Consider the following 13,554-nt stretch of genomic DNA (forward strand, 5'->3'; position numbering starts at 1 on the left):
AAAGAGTTGAGACCAGCGCAAAGAATACGTTTGGCTTAATCTTTGGGAACCAATCTGAAGGAAGCAATATAGTCATACAAAAATGCGTAAATGCTCTAAAAAGGTGCAAAGGACATTCAGACAAGGTAGACAAAAATGAGCACATGTCCTGTCTACATCATCGCCTGTGTTTTATATAACATTTACACATTACTTAGCTGATGCGTAAAAGCATATCAGCATGCAACTGTTCAGACAGACTCGTGCGCTGTTACTGGTGCGCTGTTATTTGGGGTCGCGTGAAACGTAAGTCACACATTCCTCTTGCATTGCCTTCCATGCCATAGCATTTCAGCACGTCTGTGTACAGTATGATTCACTTTTAAAGGGAACACCTTACTAGTATCCCAGGGCTGAATAGAGATCGTATTTCACATGAAAGCTTACAAAATTTACCAAGGATGTTTGTATAAAGCTTCCCATCAGCAGTATTGTTCTCAGAAAAGTTGAAGAAATGTAATTTATGTACGTTGTATTCCATTCAGTAGTAGTACAGCTGTTCTTTTTAACAGTGGACCATACTGTACCTGTCTTAGTCTTGGTAATGAAGCACAATGGATGGTGGTACTCATCTTAGCTATGACAAGAAGTTGTAGTACATGTAACTTGTGGAATCAAAGTTGGCAAACATGACATTATGCTGATCTTAAAATGCATCTACATAAACACTTTGTGGATATTCGTGCTACTTAATATTGTGGAGTCAGGTCCAAAGATTTCTGCATTCTAATAATGGTAATCATTGGTGTAGTCAGTAATGATCTGGTTGAAGTACTAAATAGAACTGATTGAAACTGATGAATTTGTAAGTACTTCTCATACAGTGTGTGACTTATTGAGGTAATCTTTTTATCAAAGGAGACTGTGAGAGGAGAGAGGCGGATAAATTTGTATGTTTTACACCCGTGATGTTTTACAGGGTGCAGAACTTTATGGCATGTACTACACATCAAGTGTTAATAACAGCATAGTTATGTAATCAAACCCACAATGCAAGTACAATTGTTTAGAGTTGCCCTCTAAACATTAGAATTTCAATGTGTAGCTCTCAGATGTGCAGAGTGGAAGCCATTTGGTTGCATCATTAGCTCATAGCTTGTTGATACCACTAATAAAGGCTTTGCAACACAATATGTTTTCCTTGTTTTACTCGTTCACCGGTGTATTCAATCAAGAGTTTTATGGAACAACATCTGGTTAAGAGAAAGAAAGCACCATTATTACAACTGGTCACTTACCAATGTGAAAATACAAAACTTGATGTTTCAGGATCTGTACAGATATCGAAGCATCAAGTTTTGTTTTCTTACATTGATCCTGTTGCATTAATGATGGTTCATCTGCCATATTTTTTTCCTTGGCAGCCGCAGACAACTCGGAAGGACTCTCCGGTGGTTGAGAAAGCCCACCCCTCCGCGAATTCACCCCAGCGGCAACCGCCAGCACAGATGGCCGGTGCTTCCGCCGCTCCGTCAGAAGAGGGCAGCAAAGGCAGCAAAGGTGGCACGGAAGCAGCCGCAGACGCTGCCTCAAAGGAGCGGGTGCGTCCTCAGGAGCACTCGATCAGCGGAGGACTCATCGACATGCTTGTGAAGGACGTCATCCTGGACAAGGTGCTGAGCGCCGCCGGAAGGGTGGAGACCGCCTTCCTTACCCACGGCTCCAACAGCCTCGAGGTCAAGGACGATGAGGAAGCTGCACCCCATCCCGAGAAAGGTTGGCACACATCTTGCGACCATTCACAGTGTGTGAAAAAAGGGAAAATCAGACATTCACCCGTTCATAGCAATTGCTACAAAGAAAACCCTTCCTTTGTAGCAATTGCTACGAACGGATGGGTGTCTGATTTTCCCCTTATTCATTACTTCTCTCCACCTTGCGGGTTTCCGCAGAACTACTACGTCAAACAATTGCCTTTGCTTCGTGTTGTAGACAAATTCGACTTCGCCCTGCCATCTGCTAGCCGCCTGGTTAGCTCAGATGGTAGAGCGGCTGCCCCGGAAAGGCGTTGGTCCCGGGTTCGAGTCCCAGACCAGGACAAATTTTTATTCAACCATGAGGCTTTTTCTTTCCAAGAACCCTTATGGGTTTCCTTTGTAGCAATTGCTACGAACGGGTGGATCTCTGATTTTCCCTTTATTCATTACTTCTCTCCACCTTGCGGGTTTCCGGTTTCTGAATGACGTAGTAGCTCTGCGGGTTTCCGCAGAGCTACTACGTCATTCACAGTGTATAGTTAAGGGGCAGTGGTGACGTCACGATGTAAAAAATTATTCGTATATTGTCAGCTTTACAGGGAGTCAGACTAGCAAACATCCACCACCGGCTGGAAACCTGGAATCTTGTTTAAGCAGATGTGTTACCTTAGATTCTAGGACACCTTGAAGTAATAAGCCATAAATGTGTCCGATCGTGGCACAGAGCTGAAATCTACATTGCCTTCTCTGTCTTTAGTGCTGTCTTTGCTTGCATGATGTACATACTGTGTTCTTTCCCCGAAAAGTTGATGTTAAGTTGGGTGGGCACACTCGTCTTGCAGGGTAAAATGTTCAGCAAACATTTTGAAATGCTGCAAACCAGCTATCAAATAGACCAATTATGATAATCAGCTTCATCATAATCATTATCAGCAGCAGCAGCAGCAGCAGTAGCTTTTTTTATGTCCACTGCATGACGAAGGCCTCTACCTGTGATCTCTAATTACCCCTGTTCTGCGCCAACCTATTCCAACTAGCACTCGCGAATTTCCTAATTTCATCGCTCCACCTAGTCTTCTGCCATCCTCGACTGCGTATCCCTTGTTATGGTGCCCATTATGTAGCCCTAATGGTTCAGCGGTTATCTAACTGGCGCATTGCAGGACCTGCCCAACACCATTTTTTTTCTCTTGATGTCAATTAGAATATCATTTATACCCCGTTCACTCTCTGATCCAAACCGCTCTCTTTCTGTCTTTTTAATGTTATGCCTAGCAATCTTCGTTCCATAACTCTTTGCGAAGTCCTTAAGTTGTTCTCAAGCTTCTTTGTCAGTCTCGCAAGTCTCTGCCCCATATGTCAGCACTGGTAAAATGCACTGATTGTACACCTTGCTTTTCAATGTTAATGGTAAGCTTCCAGTCTGGAGCTGATAATGTCTGCCATATGCGATCAGCTTAACATGCTTATTACATGCAGGGCCCTTATCGCCTTGGTAATCATTGAAAGGGTTAAAAATATCGAACAAAAAGTAACACACAGCTTGTGGGCACAAGTGGTCAGCAGAAGCCAAAGCAGTACAGGCAGGTGAACTGCCGTAACAGGTTGTCACTGTCCACGCAACGTGATAGCATTGCCACTGCACCAGCGTGCATGGAATGGCAGTGCGGAAAATTGCAATGCGAGATTTGTCTCATATGCATGAAGCTGACCACTATGGGTCAGGTCAGTCATTGGGTTTTTAACCTGGTTCACCTGTCTCACGTTTGCACAAGCACTATTTTACTGGGTCACCCAACAGTGCCCTTCCATGTTGAGGCAACCCGTGCGAGAAAGGAGGGTGTGGCCATGACCAGCCGCATAAAAAAGCCATATTCCTTTCTCTCTCACTTACCTGACCCAGATAGTTTTATGTGCATACTATTGAACTTATTGCTGAAAATAAGACAATAAATAATCCGTTGTGATGATTTCTTTCTTTTGCTGCATACATTCAGTATTATGTTAGTTGGACTCATGTGCACTGGGGTACATATTGTCATAACAATGACACATGACACACAAAGAAGAGAATGGGACAGGTGCTTGATTTCAACTGCTTTATTCACAAGCCAAAGTCTGACAGACATGCATGCACAACTTGTCAAACAAATGAAGCTCATCGCCGAAGAGATAGATAGATGCATCATTAATGTGAAGTGGGCCTCCTTTCGTGATACCTCCAATGTGCCTCCAAAATGCTAACTCTCAAAAGTGTCATTACTTCTTGCCCTGTTCTTTTCTTTATGTATCGTGTTTTATGGTTGGACTACAGTGTGTGTCCAGCAACAAGTCCTATGGGCACTTTCCATAGCAAAAATGTAGTCACCGATAAACTTGATGCGGGGATCTTTTTTTGAATGCAAAACGCTAAATCAGTTGCACATTGAAGAAAGCAGAGTTGCTGCAAGCACATGAACACTAATGGCACACTGTCAAATGCTTCACGTTGTCTTTCTTTGCACTGGTGCAGGAGCAAGTGACGAAGCCCGCACACGGCTTCACTACCGCCCCCGCAAGCAGCGCAAATCTGGCCTGAGCACTGTCGAGATTCAGCGTACCCTTGAAGCTCGAGGAGGGGCTGCCAGGTAGGGAGCCTTTCCTTGTGCACCACACGCAGTGAAGAAAGCACTGGGTAACTGCTGGCAGCCGGTCCTGTCCTTGTATCACATGTTTAGCAAACTTGTTTTGTTCCATCTTCTCACAGATTTGGCTTCTGTTCTGAGATCACTGATTCTACCGAAGCTACTGCTGGCTTTCGTTAGAAAAAAAAAAAAAGGACTGGCATGTACAGTCGTGTTCAATATGAGCTGCAACGTGGTGTCCTTGGTCGAAGGCGTTCCGAGACTGCATGGCAGTGCTGACATGAAAAATCGGGTAAACCAGTTTAATTGTCATTGGAAGGATGTTTAGTTCTCCAATTTCTTTTATGTCGGCATCACTCTGCAGTCTAGGGGCCCTTTCGAATGGAGGCATTGTGTTACAGCTCAAACTGAATGCGACTGTGCTTAGGTAGTTGCTCCTCGCCACGTATTTACGATGGCATTGAGTTCACACAAAGCTATGGTCTCTGTTCTTGTATCACTTTGGGCAAACTTGAAGGTGATGGTGCCATCAGCCTTTCATATTTTAGTCTTTCCTGTCTAACCAAGCCTTTTCTCATAGTAAGAGTCGCTTTTCTTTTTTAACTGTAGAATGGTAATTTACTAATACAGCTCAACTTAATTATTTCCTCCATAGTCCCCTTGTAAGTTTCTTGAACTTTTGAAGTTAAAGCCGTGTCATGTAGGCTTTTTCGATGTCCTTGCAAAAGTCTTGATGCACTCTTCACAATCTTTAAATATCTCCAGGTCTTCTTTATTTCTTTGAAATGTGTATGCAACCTGACGCAACAATGCCTGTTTGATTAGTTGAATAGGGGGTCTCTAGTGCTCAAACCAGTGACAAACCTCGTTTCGTTGATGACTTTTTAGTTATCAGGTTAATTTCGTTTCCTGAACAGTCAAAACTTATTGCATTGTATTACATGACATTATTACGTGGTGCTTGCGAACAAACGCGACATTGGTACCTTGAACACAAAGATGAAGTAGTGAAAAAGTGCTGCACAAGCTCGCGGTTGGCTTGACTGCTTTATCCCATTGTATATATTGTATAAACACACACGCTTGCTTTTCCTTGGCAAACGCGTAATCCCGGAATCAATATGTTCAAAGTGGTTGGCAAGAGTTGCACTGATAGCTACCTTCTGTTTTATCGTTCGTTAAAGTAACATTTAAATTACCATGGGATGGAAATAACTATTTTTTCTCTTCCATCGACTCATTTGTAACTGTGGCGTGTGTTGAGTCACTAAATCAGTGCTGCACAGATGTCACACATCTGAGTGCGTTGTGCGCAGGCGGGCACGCAAGTCCGAGCCAAGCAGCGGCGGCCCAACCCCGAGTAAACGACGCCCTGGGAGCAGTGGGGGCGGCGGCGGAGGACGGGCGGCGGTTGAGGAGGCTGTTCCCGAACGCTGTCCCGAATGTGCCCTCGCTCTGGAGCACTACACTGATGAGGAACTGGGCCTCTGCATTGTGCTGCTGGCCACATTTGTGCACCGGCAGCCTGCCCTGGCTGCGCCCCTGCTTCCAGAGATTCTGCGACTGGTCGCCAAGTGCGTCCTTCTCTTAGCGCCTGTCTTCTGCTGCTGCATGTCTTCTTTAGTTCTTACTGGCGCACTCTATTCTTTGTCGTTGTTTTAGTTTAGCCCTTTGAAGGCCTGTCATCTTGTTCTTTCTTTGCTCTTTCCTTCCTTTCTTCCTACCTTCTACTTCTTTTTCTATCCCCTCCTCCCTAAAGAGTAGGCAGGCATTGTGCCCCTCTTGGTGGCAGTTGCCAGCATGCTCTCTCCCTATTTCCCTCTAGGTCCTTTGTACATTGTGTTTTCATATCGAATTATTATTATTATTATTATTATTATTATTATTATTATTATTATTATTATTATTATTATTATTATTATTATTATTATTATTATTATTATTATTATTATCTTCATTTTAATTGGTCATTTGCTCTCGAGGTCTCGGGGGCCTTCTGGTGTCATGGAGAGTAATGGGAACTAAATAAAAGCACTCATTAACTGCACTCGCATCAAATTATCAGTGATCATGTGCTTCCAGAAGATGGACTCGGTGGTTGAGGCATTACAAGCATGAGTACTCGGGGAGGCAGAAATCGGTTGGATACTTGAAAGAACTGAAAGCTGTGTTAGTTGTCCTTGATTCACCTTGAAATTTCAGTGCAAGAAGTGCAGGGACCACAGAGAAGTGCAGATGGACAGCACTGTCTGTATGCTTCTCTGTTGTCCCTTGTCTCCTTACAACAAAATTTTTGTAGGTAAGGTACATGACATGATTAGACAGGACAGCTGGAGGAGGGTATGCAGAGCGCGCACACTGGTAGGAAGTGTAAGAGTTGTTAAACGGGTACAACAAAAAAAAAATTTTGTAACACACCTTGTTATCATTTTTTTTTTTGTCAGATAGCTGCCAACTCCATGTTGATAGTATAGTACCAGGATTCCTCAGATGTGTAAGAAATTATTACTTTATCTCTTCTTTACGTGACCGATTCAAATTACGCAGCAATAGTAGCGCAGCCTCACGGCACAGTGTGTGTTGACTGGAGCCTGTCAGTACATCACTAGAATCTGAAGTAGTGGTCACACAGTGTCGCAGACCACTGACGCTTGCATCAGTCATCCTGGTGCAGTGGTCGTAGTCCACGCAATGACTGTGTCACGGAAAGCTGGGTGTGCTGCATTGGCCATTCTTTCTTCTTTCACTGTGCAGTTCACATTCAACGTAGGGTGAGTTCAGTTATCTGCCATCACTTCTCTCTGAATATGCAATGTCTTCCTCACTTTTTATCCCCTGTTACCTTACTGTCTAAAGCTTTTAGGAAAATAACCACAGTGTGGGTTTGACCGCTGCACCATCTTGATATCATACAGCATTGATATCATGTGACCACCACTCCCGATTTTTATGACGTGTGGGGGAGCCATGCTTAATAAGCCTACAACTGTGCTGCTTTGGAATATGCTTAGAATTCATCGCGTTAAATGATTGTATACGATTTTGCTCCACATTCAAGAAATTGAGGTCTCGCACCATTGTTACAGATTCAGAAGCTGTTTAGCAAAGAGTAGGTAAAGAGAAAAATGTTATGTCAGTACTCCTTTAACCCCGTAGAACTCTTTATCTGCTTAACCATTGTTGATTTGTTTGGACTAAGCTCAGACCTTAAATAAACCAGCATAACTTTAGCTAACAGTGTCTGTGAATCAAGCTACACAGCTACAGCAGACATGCCCTAACTAGCACTATCCAATCTTGTCTAGTGTCAGTTCATTAGAGTGCATGTGTGTATTTATTCATTTCTAGGGTTGCTTCACAAGTGTACTACCCATGGCAGCATGAAAGGTAAGAATTGTTGAAAGGCATACATTTGCATGAGCTTTTTGTCCTGTATACATTTGACACAACACAGTAATGCAACTACTTGATAACTGCCTTGCCCGTAACTTACATACTGCTTCTTCCTTGACTCATCATTTCTTGTACAGGTATCGTGCATGCAAATATTTCTGCCCTCACATTCACAGGAGAACAGGATAAAAATTGATGATCAGAAAATGTTTTACATTATAGTTAAATTTTTCTTGTACTAACAGTGGCCTTCTTTTTCAAACAAATTCTTACGCAAAATTTTAGTGATACCTTGATCAGACTGGCAGCAGTGTCCTAATCTTTCATTTATTGGAATTATGAAAGCAGAACAACCTTGCTTTTGTTACATGCTTGCAGCAAACATGTAGACGTGTTTTCTTTTTCTTTTTTTTTCTTCTTTAAATGTAGGATAATGCTTGTATTTGAAGGATTTTGTCGCATCAAAAAGATTTTGCTTGAAGAGCAGCATGCCATTTCTGCTTTCATGGACGCACAACTGATTGATGAAAAGGGAAAAATGGGCAAGTTGGTATGGAACCATGGCTAAATTCAGAGCACGAGCTACTGGGACACAAGCTAATCCACTAGGAAAGGCAGGACACGGCCCTACGTGCAAGTTGCAGGTAGCACCGTGTTCCGTCTTTTCTTGTGCCTTGGCCTGTGTCCCAGTACTTTGCACTCTGAATACAGTTGACTGGCTGCTTGGACAACCCTTTAGCATCTTTTTCTTAACTTACTCAACTGTAGTGATCAGTTTCGTTTTTTATTTGAGTAGCATGCATTGAAAAATTTCTGCCCTTACCGGAACGGCACACGCACAGACCTTCCCCGCATGTCTTGTGCATTTCATGTGACACAGTGATTAGCAATTTTCTACAGAGAAAGCTCCAGAATTGGCTGATTCTGGCGAAGCATATTGCTTTATGGAAACCAAGGAGGCTTATTTTTTGTGTGATTTTACAAGAATTTTGCTTTTTTAAGAAAGCCGTATAAATTGACAGATGGCGTTTCATTTTGTACTGGCTTCAGATTGTGTTCCTGGAACTTCGCCATGGTTTTATTTATTGCGGTCACACAAGATGCAAAGCTGCGTTTTTGTCTTGCTTTCAACACTTTCTGCATTTCCCGAGGCTTTTTCCTTTTTTCTTTTTAATTGACAATTGCCTACAAGAGGCATATGTCATGCGTGTACTCAGCTAGATTTTGCATCTCTGCGATCATGTGCATGCGCGATGAGTCAGCACCTGTCACTGCCTACCACACAGCAATGTTCACCTGCCGGGTGGTTGCAAGAGCATCGCACGCCAGTTCATTAGGTGCACCTTGCACCAGCTCTCCACCAATGGAATCTTTCAGCAGATTTTCACTGGTAGTTTCGGTAAGTGTACTCTTGTTTAAATCTATTGTTCTTCTTTTAACTCATTTACGGAACATGCTATATTATTTTGAGGCTTTGCATTAGCACTGGCATGGTCCATTCGAGCAGACCATAGAATATAAAGCACAATATTGCATAAAATTTAATGTTCTTTTTGTGTGTTTTCAATGCCTTTTCCACCTCCAACCACTCAGCCGACAATCACTACTCTCCACCCTCAGATTCATTCACCTTTTCCCCACTGTCCTTAAAAGCGGTGCTCTGAGAAGAGTAGCTATTTACTTATCTATTTCTGTATGGATACTGTGGTAGGCTTACAAAGTATACCTAACATTTTCTGTGCTATTTCCACTATAGCTACACATGAATAGTCACCTATGGCAAATTTTCTCTTATAACACCATGTTCTCAGGCACTCTGATGTAGCTTCAAACAGTAAGACACAGCCCTCTGAATTATAATTAAACTTTTTTCTGATTTCATTCTTTGCTGCTGAATATACTTCCATATCTGGTGTTCTCTCCGTCGCATGGGATTTAGCCCACCACATACATCCAGTGTATACATTCTTAGAGCAACCTTAAGTTTTCAAAAGGAGCATTTGCCATCAAGATTTTCTGTGCTATTAGCAATTGCATGGCTGAATATTGTGTGCTGCCCTTATCTTTTATTTTTCCGCTCACTTCTTGCTCTTTGTAGTTTAAGTATTGTACTGTTGGCTCTTACATTTGTCCCCTCTTGCTTGGCATACCTCTTTTTATTTTCTGAATGCTGACACCACCTTTATTTCTCACTATGCTTCACAGACGCAGATTTCTTCAAAGTAATGGCTGCTGCCCTCGCAGACTTCAACGAACTCAACCAAATGCAGCCTCTGATGATACTATTTGAGGTGAGCTGTAGTTATGCAACAAATGTGATACTAGCAGGCCTTCTTTTATCAGCCTTTCCCCTTAAGTATGACCATCTTCAACCGTAATCATTTGTTTGTTTTGTATCTTGAACTGCCATGACACAAAGAAGAAAAGACCACACTCACATGGTGTTCTGTCATTAGGATTCTTATATTTTTATGTGTGTGTCAATTTTTTTGAACTGTAGTTCAAATTTCTATTTAACTAGGGGTGTTTTAATATTTAAGTTCGCTGAGTAAAAGTCAACCTTGGGCAGTTCAACATGCCATGCAGCTATAATTTTTCTCTATGTTTGACTCTAATAGTCAATCCAAAATGTATACTGAGAAATGTATAACATCAAATTATCTAATAGAATGTGAATGAAATAGCAATAAAACTATTCGATTTTTATCTGTAATCTCAACTGTTAAAGATCTCATAGCTGATTGAAAGTTTAGATGAACAGAATTCAGGTGAATTACGTAACCCACAAAACATTCTTCTGGTAATCGATAACCTACACAGCAATTGCACAGTGCCCGACTGTCTTCCCCGCTGCATTCTCTACTTTTAGCTGTGCCTCGCTTCTCTACAAGGTCAAGGTTTTTTTATGTGTTTGCTCCACTTTGCCCCTTCAGTAAGTGACACCTTGTAACCAGCTCAGTGTTTATAGGTTCCTCAATATTCTTATCTCTTGTATTGGCAATAAACCAAGGAATTCACTGTGACACTGTGAATGATGAACGCGCCAGTAATCCTAAAGCAAAGTGGTATAGGCAAGATTTGTGCCCAGTTATGGAGATATTTTGATGCTTTAAAGGGGCCCTGAACCACCCCTCAGGCTTAGTGAAAAAACGCGGTCTGCGGATGGTGCTGTGAAAATCTCGTCTGAATTTTGCAGTCATATGCGGTGCGTGGATCTCGCAAGCGAAGCGTGAAGTCACTTTTCTCTCAAACACTCTCTTTGCAACAGAAGCTTGCTCCTCACTCTTTTCTGGATGCTTTATTTCATAATATAGCAGATTTCCATACGCGGCTGCCATTGGCCAATAGCTGAAGTCAATTAAGAAGGGTGTTTGGATCGGCACGCTTCTTCCTACTGTGGCTGTGTATATTTATTGATGCAGTTTAATAAATACGCTGAAGTAAGCGAAAATATTATTTTGGATTTCGCTAATAACTGTATACTTCCGGAAGAAGTTGACTATCATCTGCTCATGCTTGGCCGCAGTAGCCCATGTAGGAATTAAACTTTGAGTACCGTACTTATAGGTGTCATGGCCATCGGCTTTCACTAATTTCAACCACTTTTGAACCCTCGACTATGCTCGAACCATGCAAAAGTTAAGGTCAGACCACACGCATGCTTGACTGCACGCGCTCACTCCTGGGCACTTCTGGCTAGATGCCTTGGCACACTTTGCTTTGTATTGAGCTACTGACAGCGCTTCAAAGTGCACAAGTTGTATGTGGTTACTATCCGTCGGCCAAGCATGTTCAGGACAAAGCCAATCCACACCTCATAGCACAGCCAGACAGGAGCATATGAGTCCGAGCATGCACTCTAGCCCTGTCGCACATAAAGCAAACACTACAGTTTCACGTAGCTACGGTCTTCTATGTAGCATAAATACTGCGGCTGCCGCAGGGTGGTGCGACAAGTCCATTGGCTGAGCACACTGTGACTAAGTGAGGACAACCGCGTTTGGCGTGTCGTAGGTGCCAAAATCAGAAATAGTGGCATCTACGTGAACATCCAAAATCAAATTTGGAATGTGCACCACGGTGATGTTCAGTAGGTGGAGCGTTGTGAGCACATCCTGCTCCGTCGTAGCCTTCGCAGTGCAAATCATTGAAGAAGGAGCGGAAGTGCCGCGAACGGTATGCTTGATCACCAGTAACTCTGCTTTTGTTGAATGCATTGAAGAACTTTTTTACGGCAAGGTATCCCTGAAATAGTCTCATTTAATTTTAAATGTATTTCTCGACTTCGATAAAAATTTGTACGGGGTCCCTTTAATTATCCGAATGAGATATTATTCCCAGATAGTACGTAATCATGGATAGAAAATGTGCAGTACTATAATAGATGATTCTTTCCTTTATTTTCTGTTTTAGGAGCTCACTGAACGCAAGCATGTGGCTGGAGAGCAGTTGCTGCAGGTATGTAAGTGAGTCCCACGCACTTTTTCTGTTCTTTGGTCCCAAGAGATGTTGCCACTATTCTTAATTGTCTTTGACACTTATAGCTAAGGTGTTTGATCACCACTTTCCTTGAACGTCCTAAGCGCAGGACAAAATAAGGAATCAACACTAGCTAGTCCAGTATTCACTTCTTATGTAAGGATATGATAGTTTAGGTTTCCAAACAGCAGGGTTTCGCTATGTTAATTTTCTTATAAGTCGGTAAGATTTGGCTAGCAGTGACTGAATGTGTCATGTTTTTTCATGTTGCATTGTGTGTGAGCCTATAGCCACTATGTTTCTGTTTATTTAGAACTTATTCATGTTAACTGCACATGGGTGCGACAAAGCTTTCTCGAACGATATCACTTGTGCGCTATAGAAGAGGCCTGTATATTAGCTGACACATAGTGTCAATATGCGACATAATCGACTGGTGAGGCTGGTGACCCACAACGCAATGAATGTGCTATATCAGCTTAAGGCCAAATGATTTGGATGCGATTCAGATTGTCATCAGTGCCCATGTGCCCGTGGAATGTATTTCACCAATCTTCACTTTGAGCCTCTTTGGTGTCATATTCATGTGGTGTGCGTGTCCACTAGCAGGGTTTCTGAAGCATCATTTAACGTAAAAAGAAAAACAGAGAGAGGTCTACAGTTCCTCTTTGCTCATTCAAACTGTACCAATACCCTAGCCAGTGTGATGCCTTGCAATAGATGCTTGTGGAGTTTGCACAGCTCGTGCTTAAGCTGCAGTACCACAGTTTCACATACAGGCAATTATATGCAATACTATATGTCACTATCATAGAGCAACCTTTAGGTAAGCTGAATATCTCTAAACTAAAGAAGGAGTTCATGACATGCGAATCAGTTTTGAGATTTATCTGTGAGCTTAGGTGACAGGTAAACTGTGACTGTGTTTTTTATATGGTAGTTCAGTCAATTATATTGTTTTAAATGTTTAAATTTTTCTTTAAGTATTGTGTCTAGTGATTATGTTCTGACAAGTTGACTGTTGTATGGGGAATCTTAAACACAAGCTAAAATATATCAAACACAGGAACAAGTATGTTAAAACATTGCCTGCAGCTGTCATCTACTTGATAAGTTCAACTAAGGTAGGCAGGCTGGAGGCACAAATAACTCCACTTATATTTGCTATATTTGCATAGAAGAAAGTACAGGTAAGGTACTACAGGTAAGTAAGTACAGGTGAGGTACCAACTAGCCCAACAAGCCACTCTCATGAGCAGGTAAGGAGGAAAGCTATGGGAGAAAATACATGTTGTTTCATAGAATTTTGTGCGTTTTGGTAC

At 42.2% G+C, this 13,554-nt stretch overlaps 1 protein-coding gene across 2 annotated transcripts in view; it reads left to right on the forward strand.

The window, feature by feature from the left end:
* Nucleotides 1-13,554, forward strand: part of unc79 (UNC-79 domain-containing protein) — a 109,512-nt gene that overhangs the window by 76,095 nt on the left and 19,863 nt on the right. For both annotated transcript variants that reach the window (XM_070521741.1, XM_070521742.1), the window contains exons 40-46: nucleotides 1,404-1,755; nucleotides 4,249-4,363; nucleotides 5,677-5,934; nucleotides 7,709-7,747; nucleotides 9,040-9,152; nucleotides 9,959-10,044; nucleotides 12,167-12,211. In XM_070521741.1, coding sequence (XP_070377842.1) covers nucleotides 1,404-1,755; nucleotides 4,249-4,363; nucleotides 5,677-5,934; nucleotides 7,709-7,747; nucleotides 9,040-9,152; nucleotides 9,959-10,044; nucleotides 12,167-12,211 — 1,008 coding nt within the window. The remainder of the gene's footprint in view (nucleotides 1-1,403; nucleotides 1,756-4,248; nucleotides 4,364-5,676; nucleotides 5,935-7,708; nucleotides 7,748-9,039; nucleotides 9,153-9,958; nucleotides 10,045-12,166; nucleotides 12,212-13,554) is intronic.

Source organism: Dermacentor albipictus, chromosome 7 (assembly GCF_038994185.2).
Source record: "Dermacentor albipictus isolate Rhodes 1998 colony chromosome 7, USDA_Dalb.pri_finalv2, whole genome shotgun sequence".
NCBI lineage: Eukaryota > Metazoa > Arthropoda > Arachnida > Ixodida > Ixodidae > Dermacentor > Dermacentor albipictus.